This window comes from Notolabrus celidotus, chromosome 18, assembly GCF_009762535.1.
Source record: "Notolabrus celidotus isolate fNotCel1 chromosome 18, fNotCel1.pri, whole genome shotgun sequence".
Taxonomy (NCBI): domain Eukaryota; kingdom Metazoa; phylum Chordata; class Actinopteri; order Labriformes; family Labridae; genus Notolabrus; species Notolabrus celidotus.
The window spans coordinates 13,955,186-13,964,780 of record NC_048289.1 but is presented as its reverse complement, the minus strand read 5'-3'; the positions used below and the strand labels follow the sequence as shown (position 1 = coordinate 13,964,780).

Below are 9,595 nucleotides of genomic sequence, written 5' to 3'. Positions count from 1 at the left end.
GAATCAAAACAACACTTCAGGATTGGATTCTATGTTTAGAGGGAATATTTACTAGACATTTTCAGCCATCTTCGAGAAGCAAGTTTTCGTAGTAGCAATCCAAATGTCATGCAGTAATAGTGTGTGTGAAAATAGCTTCCATTAATGTCACTTCATATGAATCCTTCTTTATGAGTCAATTACGAGACAGATGTGAAAATTTAAGCAAACTGAAACACAATAAATGGCATTGCCTTCATGCGCTGCTACTGTCACAGGTATACAAAATAAGAAGTTAGAAAACATGACATTTTTTGTGAATGGTTCTCCTTATTTTACTCTCAGCCACTTTGATAGCAGAGCATAGGAGAGAACTTGTCCTTGTATTACATTTTATGGGTTTAGACTTTTGCATACACACACTTCATGAAATGTAATTTATCCAAAACGTGATGTTATCTTACCAAGTGCAGCCTCATTTTGCATGAAGCGCATATGGTGTTAAACCTATGACTAGTGAGCAGTAAAAACAAAAAACAAAAGAAGAAACATAAAACTGGGATCTATTTAAATACATCAATGCTTTGATCCTTGATAGCTTTATTGTCATGTTAGTTGTAGGTGGTACGGATTAGCCCACCACAGTCAAAACAACAAAATATCAGCTAAACAAATAACTTTAACCTGATTATTGTAATCTCTGTTCTTTATTTTAATAACAAAATGAATGATATTAGCTCAACTCAACTCAACTCAACTCAACTCAACTCAACTCAACTCAACTCAACTCAACTCAACTCAACTTTATTTATATAGCACCTTTCATACATAAAAACATGCAGCCTAAAGTGATTCACATATTAACAAAGAGACAGAAAACAACAGCAATGGTAAAATTATTATAATTAGTATTTTTATTTTATTTAGAACTTTTGGATTTTTGTTTAGGTTTATATATTTATTGCCCTTGCTGTCTAGTTGTGTCCTTACTGTCTTGTTGTTAAGTACCAGTGTTCCATTCACCACATCAAATTCCTTGTGTGTGTGAGCTCACTTGGCAATAAAGCTTTCTTGAATCTTGAATTATAAAGGCATGATTATAAATAAAATACTTAAAAATCAGATAAAATCATTACAGTAAAATTAACAAAATAAGTAATGGTGGAAAGAAAAGTTAAAAATAAGGTAACTTTAACAAGATCAGATGAATACAAATAAATGTTAAATCAATGATTAAAATAATAATTAAAATATTTATAATAATAAGGAACTCAGGAACATAATAAACAAAGATGTGTGACATAGAAGTTATTTTTGTTATCAAAAATTTTCTTTTTATTTAATAGTTTTCAATATATAAAGCAGAGTGAAAATGATAATACATGCACACAAAACCCAAGACAAAACAAAGACGTAGCAGCATGTCAGCATTAGCATGGATGAGTTTGCTTATAATATGTATAAGACTTACCTCTTGTAAATAAACAGTTCATTTTTAACTCATCCATGAGTATAAGGATTTGATACCTAATGCAGAAACTTTAAAGAAAATGTACAAAGAAAAAGATCTACAACATCGACTAGAATATAAATAATAATGATAATAAAAAATAATAATAATTAAAGCCACAAGTGGCGATGAACGGGCCCTCGCACACCTGCAGCTGCCGCCTACGTGAGCCACCACCACATGTAAACCGCTGACTGATATTTGCCACCACATGATGTGAAAGCAAGATCTGAGAGTATATACTGGCTTAGGTGGTGCAAATGTTCAAAGTTTTTGGCAGATTGGCAAGAAAACCTCCAAACTTGAGAGTGTGCCATGCCCACAATTTTAGTATGAACAGAATTCCTTTAATCATTTTTACATTTTCACATTGAAATCTGTATGTGCGTTGATGCACTGCCTGAAAGTCAGCACCGCCTGGTCTGGCCAACGCCTGATGATTTTTGGAGATTTGGGCATTTGAAAGTCTTAAAAAAAAACATTTTTTTGGTTTATATTGAGACTTTTGCTTTAATTTGAATGCAAAGTTATTTGGAGAAGTGTTTCGGCGGTTTGATGTTAGTGTTTGGAAGGTTCTTTTTTACTGTCCTGGTCAATAGAATGTGAAATACATGTTACAATGTTACAATGTTACAATGTTACAATGTCACTTAGCAGACGCTTTTATCCAAAGTGACGTACATACGAGGACAAGAACAACACAAGCAAAGATCTAGACAAGAGGAAACAAGATCAGTACGGGTAACAAAGTGCTTCAAGTCCATTTGGGTGCAGGTACTGCCAAGCAGTGTAAAGGCAATGCACAAAAGTAGGTAAGGATTTTTTTCTTTTTTTTTCTTTTGTAAAATAAGGAACATCTACAATGAAGCAACCAAATCATTTAAGACCTTCCATTATCATCATCAACAATTAACATCACCACAATAATGACCAAAGTACCAAGTGCTGGGTCACTCAAGAGCTGAACACAGATTCCCAGATTCCCACATGTGTAACAATGAGCATTGTTCTTAGTGTTACTTTGGATAGCAGTGATGTGAACCTTATAGTGTTCATATTTATGTATTAATATGTTTCAGTCAGAGATGATATGAAACAGACAGACTTTTGGAAAACAGACATTTATTACAAAGGCTCTTTAAAGCCCACCCAGCATGGGAGAAAGTATGGGAGATTTTTTGACGATTTCTATTGGACGGCGATTCGGTTGTGGGCGTTTCAGTAAATGTGATTGGCCAAGCTTGCTGTCACTCATCCTTCTACTCTCCCCTGAGCCCCTCCCCATCTCCCCACCAACTGGATGCACGGCCCAAGCGAGGATTTTCTCGAAAACATCCACCGCAGACTGCGTACTAGTGCCAGCGAGAGGAGTGCAACGACGAGCGGGGGACACCGAGGCTATGGAGCAAACAGCCTGACAGCCGAGTCCATGGCGTTTCTAAACTTGGATAACGGATTGTGGCCTTGAAAAAGAGACGGAAGAGTTATAACGGCAATGAATGCGATATCACTTGTTTGATAGAAAGAGACGGAGAGAGAGAGGGGCCAAACTCCCTCCCCTCTGTGGAAAACTCGTTTTGCCCGATGGAGGCTGACGGGACGTTTGCAGCGAGCTGTAGGCCCGGAATGTCACCTGTGAAACGTCGATGCGTCGTCGCAGGACGTAATTAAGACGAGCTCGCGCACACCTGTCTACCCTGTGTCGACTTTTTTTTGTCAACTTCATAGTAAAACCTGCGCGAGGCGACCTCTCGCGCAACATGAATATCATAGACAACACTTAATGAGGTTATTCACCACCTCAGGTAACACAACAGGACAGGTGAATAACACACTGTTACCTTTTTAACGAGCTTTTATTCTCATGGGACTGTTGTTGAAAGTTGTCTCATAATATTTCACCATCACCAAGTTGACTCAAACCCATTTGGCGACCAGAATCGAGCAGTTTTTGTCTGAAACAAGGACTTCTTGGGTATTTTCTCACCTAGTTTCACCTTTTGCACATCAGTCATGTCACTCAAAGACAATCCCTGTCGGAAATTTCAAGCCAACATTTCAACAAAAGTAAATGCCAGAACTGCTTCAAGCCTAGGGAATCACATTTGCTGAATGACGAAGACCTGAATCAGGTAAACACATTTTAAAAATAAGTAAATACTTTGCATGTTTTCTGTGTTATTCACCAGTGTGAATGTAAAACTGAAAGCTTGTTTGATGTTCACTGCTCACAACTGTTTGTCATGTGTCAATAGACCACGAAGTGCAAAGGTTAGGTTAATTGGACATAATTAGTTTCCAGCCCAAGGGCTCATATTGACCTTAATTCATGCAGATATAGTCCTCCATCCAGCACTGGAGCCCATTTACTGCATGTATCTTGCATCATTGAGGTTACTGTTACACTTTTAAAAAGCTGTAAGAGTTGCCACACTGTCCTATCATTTTGGCATTGTGCCTTGTTGTTACCGTCAGTGTATTGCACTTTTATGTCCAATTCAGCAGTCAAGTTCAATCCTATAAGCATATGTGGGAAGAAATTTAGAAATATACACTACCAGTCAAAAGTTTGGACACACCTTCTCATTCAATGGTTTTTATTTATTGTAATTATTTTCAACATTGATGTGGTTTGGCCATAATCTGGATTACAACAGGAGTCAAATAGGGCTATCCATTGTGTACTAACCCTACCTCTGAACAACACAACTGATGGTCACAAACACATTAAGAAGGCAAGTCATTCTACAAATGAACTCTTGACAAGGCTCATGTTAATTAGAAACCATTCCAGGAGACCACTTCATGAAGCAGACTGAGAGAACACCAAGAGTGTGCAAAGCTGTCATGAAGGCAAAAGGGGGCTACTTTACAGAATCTAAAATATAAAACATATTCTGGTTTGTTTAACACTTTTTTGTTAATTAAATAATTCCATATATGTTCTTCCATAGTTTGAGGTCTTTGGTATTAATTTTTAGTGTTTCAAATAATTGAATTAAATAAAACCGTTGAATGAGAAGGTGTTTCCAAACTTTTTACCGGTAGTACTTTAAATGCATCAATCACAACTTAATCACTATCACCACACTGCCTGCCGGGCTGTTGATGCTTTTGGCACACGGGGAATGGTGGCATCAGGTCACTGAACTCTGTTGGCCTGTATCGTGATCATCCCTTTTGGTAAGCTGATTATTGTGATTAAGAGTTACCTGTATCCACAGTGAAAGTTCAGATGAATTATAATCCTGACAATGATTCTTCTTGAGTTGTATTGTCTGCAACATGTCAGGATGAGGACTTGCATGAAGAAAACATTTGAAAAATGTTCTTGTCCTGTTCTCCATCCCAACCCTGGGGGGCCTAATTGTTGAATTGGAGGTTATTTGCCCCTCTTAGTTATCAATTTGATCCTATCATGGCATCTAGAGAAAGGTTTTCATCTGCTGTAAGAGACCGGAGATCCAGGACCCATATTTGACTTGTTCTACAAAAAGATCCCGAGGGCAGCAAACATCATTCTGTGCTGGCTCACTGACCAGTCCATGAATGAAGTTCATCGACCCCCGCTGTCAATTGGTGCAGTATCACGTTGTTATTTATGATGGGGTGAAAAACAAGGGGCCCTTGCTAAATGAGCACACACGACCACACTTTAAAAGACTCCATTTAACCACTAACTGAATCATTGAAGGGTAAAAAGTGACCCAGATTCATCCCGTCGTGTCCTCCCTCTCAGGAGGACTTGTTATCGTGCTGCTGTCAGGTCATGTGAGGAGAGACAGGACTTGATTTGGAGTGTCTGTGTCTCTACATGGTCTTTAGACAATCTTTCACAGACAGAGGGGAAGTTAGTGTCCTGGTAGAAGTGTGATTCTCTCAACACTTGCCTGAACTGCCCTTTCCTGCAGCCCCCCTTTATCAAGTAACATCTGCAAAGTGCTGTCACCCTCTCGGGCTGTCTTTCACAAATGTGCATGCTGTTCCTCTTGCAGAAACGTATGCCATTGTAAGGTTATGCAGGTGATGACTTTTGATAGAACACTACTGTTACATCATTCTGTTTACAGAGTAAGTCAGCCGAGAAGTGTGCCGTACCTCCTGAATCAAAAGAGGATTTGATGGTGGATTACACCCTAGTGAAGTTATGACTGTAATCAAAACCACTGATAGCGGGACATGGAGGTGCCAGGCAGTGCAAATGCCAGAGCTTTCCCCGACTTAATTTGCATGCTGCTGTTCCATAGGCTTGCAGCTGCATTATGTAACATTCTTAATTGTTAAGCTCTTTAGGTGGACGCAAGATCTGAGGTGTAAACATGTTTAGCAAAATGTTCACTTCTGAACACACAGCCTCGCAGAGATCCTGCAGGATTTCTCTTTTTTGTGCTCGATAAACAAAATGCTGACTACCAGCGTGGCCAGAGTTCAAGATTGTCCCAGAAATATTTAAGTCCGACTGCCAGGCCAAACTTGCATTTCTCAATACCAGTTTGAATTGCAAATCTGCAGCCGCAAAAGCGCTCAGACTCTGTGCTACTTCTCTCTCCTGTTTCTGATCCACTGTTGTGCTAACTTCTGCCTCTCACTGCCCCTTTCCACCCACCAGTCCACCCACTTAGAGGATCAGAGGGAAAATCATGTGTGTTAGCCTTTCCTTCTTTTTTTTTTTTTTCAGGGCAGCGTGGTGCTCTGGGATTCAGCCAGCTGGAGAATGTAGCCTCTGGGCAGCTAGTTGTGACTAATACACACCTTTCCGCAATTAGGCTAAATGTGTGTTTGTCAGTGCAGTACTGTCTCATATTGGGTTACAGTTTAAAGCCTTGATGATAGAGCCGCCTCCAATTCCTCAGTTGACTCAAAATGTGCATTATTGACCTGCTAATCTATATCTTGATGGGTTTTCAAAGCTGTAATTGTGTTTTTTCTCTCACCAGGCAAAACCTGTGTATGGAGGGTGGTTGCTGCTGGCACCAGAGGGAACAAATTTTGAAAATCCATTGCACAGATCTCGGGTAAGCTGTTCCTCTGGGGCATGATTGAGTCTCTACACCGCTCTTTGATTCTCTCTTTTGTGGAGGAACTTGTGTTTGTGCCTCAAAAAACACACGGGTACGCTTTAAAGGAAAACACTTTAAGTCTGCAGCTTCATAATGCAAATAATTAAGAATTGTGTTAAACAGAAGCTGTATCAGGTCAGCTCCAAGGGTAGAAACTGTCTCTCATAGCCCTTCTTCTTTTTCTGCTAACCATGAAGCACTTATTCGACATCTGATGAACAGGAGGTCTGGTTATTGCAGCTCCTGTGGGAGGCCTGGCCCTCTATCAGAAGTCTCCTCATTCTCAGTCAATAATGAGCCTGATATTGACTTTTATTTTTTAACACCCTGCCCCCTTAACATCATGTACTGGGAGCCCTTTTCTGTTCCTTCGCTTCCTTTTATCAGCTCTCCCAGATTACCTGTGGTGTTGCATCCCAAAGAGGAGCTGGGAGAATGCGGGGGGAGGAGAAGGGGGAAAAGTCCCAGTTCTCACAGCCACACTGATGGCTTCCATATGGGTTTTGGTGAAAAGCACCTCCAGATACTTCAACTCAACTGCTGTCAACAGCTCACTGCTGTGGCTTTGACGTAATCGTCGAAGTGTTCTGCTTTTTCTTACAATCAGCTCTTAACTTTCGGGAGATAATTGTTGGCCTGTTCACGGTGCTGAGATGAGCAGGTTGGTCAGGTTTTGACTGACCAGCAAGTAAATAACAGAGAAAAGGAGCTGACATGATGGATGAGTCATGTTTTAGGACCACTTAGGTCTGACATGTTGTGGGTTTGCAGCTCTATTTGTCCATCAGAATGTTCTGTGTCTCTATACCTTTCAAAGGTTATCTTTAATGGATATCTCCTGTGAGCTCATCAGCACCCCACACTGAGTCCTTCTAATGCCTTTTAGGTTACAAAGCACCTTTCAATATTTTATGAATTAGCTCAGTTGGTATTTGAGAGCGGGATATTTAATACCAAGACAAAAGAGTGCATTAAGATACGAGAGGGTTAGTGACAGCTCGTCAGGTCAATGAGGGAGAAGATCAATAGAGACTGACAACATATCATTTGCACAAATATTGGTAAAAAACTAGGGGTGTAACAATTCGTCTACTACATCGATGTATCGATTTATATTCCTATGATCCGACTACATCGATCTGTGTTCGTTAAGTTGGCGTTCCGGACAACATATATCGATCTAACATCGTTTTAAAAGGTAATAAATCGATTGTATCGATACTAGGAAATAACGCATTGGATTTAAGCACGGCAGACTTTATATGGATGTTTGTTTGTTTTTTTGCGCTTTTAATGATAAAGACTTTAAACGTTAGTCAATTCAGGCTGCCTGTCTGTAACGTCATCGCCACGTACCAGCAGACAACAAAACATAGCATGGCGGATGGCAGAGGACAAGCCGGCGAGTGAGAAATTATCAAGCCACCATTGCGGTCCAGTGTGTGGAAACACTTGGGCTTTTGCAAAGACGGAGATGTTCTAACTAATTCATTCCATAATTAATTTATACCTGATTCCCGTACAAGAAACAACAGGAATCTAGGACTGTCCAGTATCATGGTATTTATTTCACAGTCACACTGGTTGAATTTTTGGGCTGAAAGTTACTGAATCGATTTCAAGTCACTGAATCCGTTTCGGATCGTATCGTTCTTAATGACCAATATCGTCCTTTAATCGTATCGGCAACCACGAATCATGATGCAAATCGAATCGTTGTTAAAAAGAATGGTTACAACCCTTTAAATAAACCTTAATAACCAAGAGGTTACATGGACATCCACAGTGTGTTAGATTTAACATTTTGTCTGTTGTAAAGATGTGGAAAGCTGGTCAAATGTGAACCTATTTTCACTGACTATTTCTAAATGTTGATTTAACTTTCAGTTTCACCATACTTCACTCAGAAACCTGCGTATCTCACAAGATGCATCACATATCCACACAACTATTTTCAAGTCACATCATACAGCGACTAAAATTTTATATTCTCACAAAAGCCCTTCAATTTAACATTCGCTATGAGCCCTAAGACACTGGCATGGGATACCTGTTTATAGTTTGTCTATGTATATTATATCTGTCCCTAACAAATAACCTATAAATAATAATGATACTAATGTTGTATAAGTGAGCAGTGCTTCATGGTCACTACTAAAATACTAAAGCACAAGTTGACGTGGGTTTGAACGGTTTGAACCCACTTCAATTTCTCGCAAGCTGGGCACATATCGCCGCCTAGACACCAGGATCTCAGGCCAGGCCGTTGCATGTGCATTCTTTTCTTCTGCCTGTATAAAATGTTTAAAACTGATCTCTTTTAATGTTTTTGTACTTCTTGGTAAAATCACACAGCCCAGAATGCACCATAGTTATAATTTTGTGACAAATTGATAAATGAAACCTGTTGAAAATGTGTTGGATGGACCAGACTCAGCTTTTGCTGGGCAGTTATTTTGGAGAAATGTCATCACAATAATCCTTTCAGTCTTCCTTTTTACCCCTAAAGTAACAATTCATCAAAATTATGAAGCAAAAATATGTTTCTGACATGTTGATGTGGAAACCTTTTCTTGGACTGTTGAAAACTGGTTGATTTTTCTTTGCCTTGGATGTCTTAAAATGAAATCCTGCTCTGTGCTTGCTGGATCCTTTTCGGTATTCTGCAGTCTTTTATATTTATAGCACTGAAATGATATGACTTGTACTGCTAATGCATTCAAATGTGAAACTGAATATACTTAGTCTGACAGATCTGGGCTAATGTTATAAAAGTGTAATATTGTCTCCTGGTTGCTGTTGTTCCTCTATCTACAGTCATCTGGAACTAGTCATATCTATCCTCATAGATGTATTAACAAAAGCAAACTAAAAACTGGATGATTGATTTTTTTAACTGAAGCATTATTAAAAATATTTTCCAGCCAGCTCAGAAACCTTGTGATGTGGTGAATACAGAAAGTGTGCCAAGAGAACACTGGGCTCCCTCTGCACTGCAACTCACACTGTCTCCCAAAGGCTTGCATACCCTTGTGTGTTACTGTTT

General features: G+C 39.4%; 1 protein-coding gene across 1 annotated transcript in view; it reads left to right on the top strand.

Moving 5' to 3' along the window:
• The first annotated feature begins 2,771 nt into the window (after nt 1–2,771).
• Nucleotides 2,772–9,595, top strand: part of si:ch73-103b11.2 (early endosome antigen 1) — a 65,113-nt gene continuing 58,289 nt past the window's right edge. Inside the window, 3 exon segments of the mRNA XM_034707458.1 lie at nt 2,772–3,542; nt 3,545–3,621; nt 6,427–6,504. Of these exon segments, the coding sequence (XP_034563349.1) occupies nt 3,503–3,542; nt 3,545–3,621; nt 6,427–6,504 (195 nt within the window). The 5' untranslated portion in view covers nt 2,772–3,502.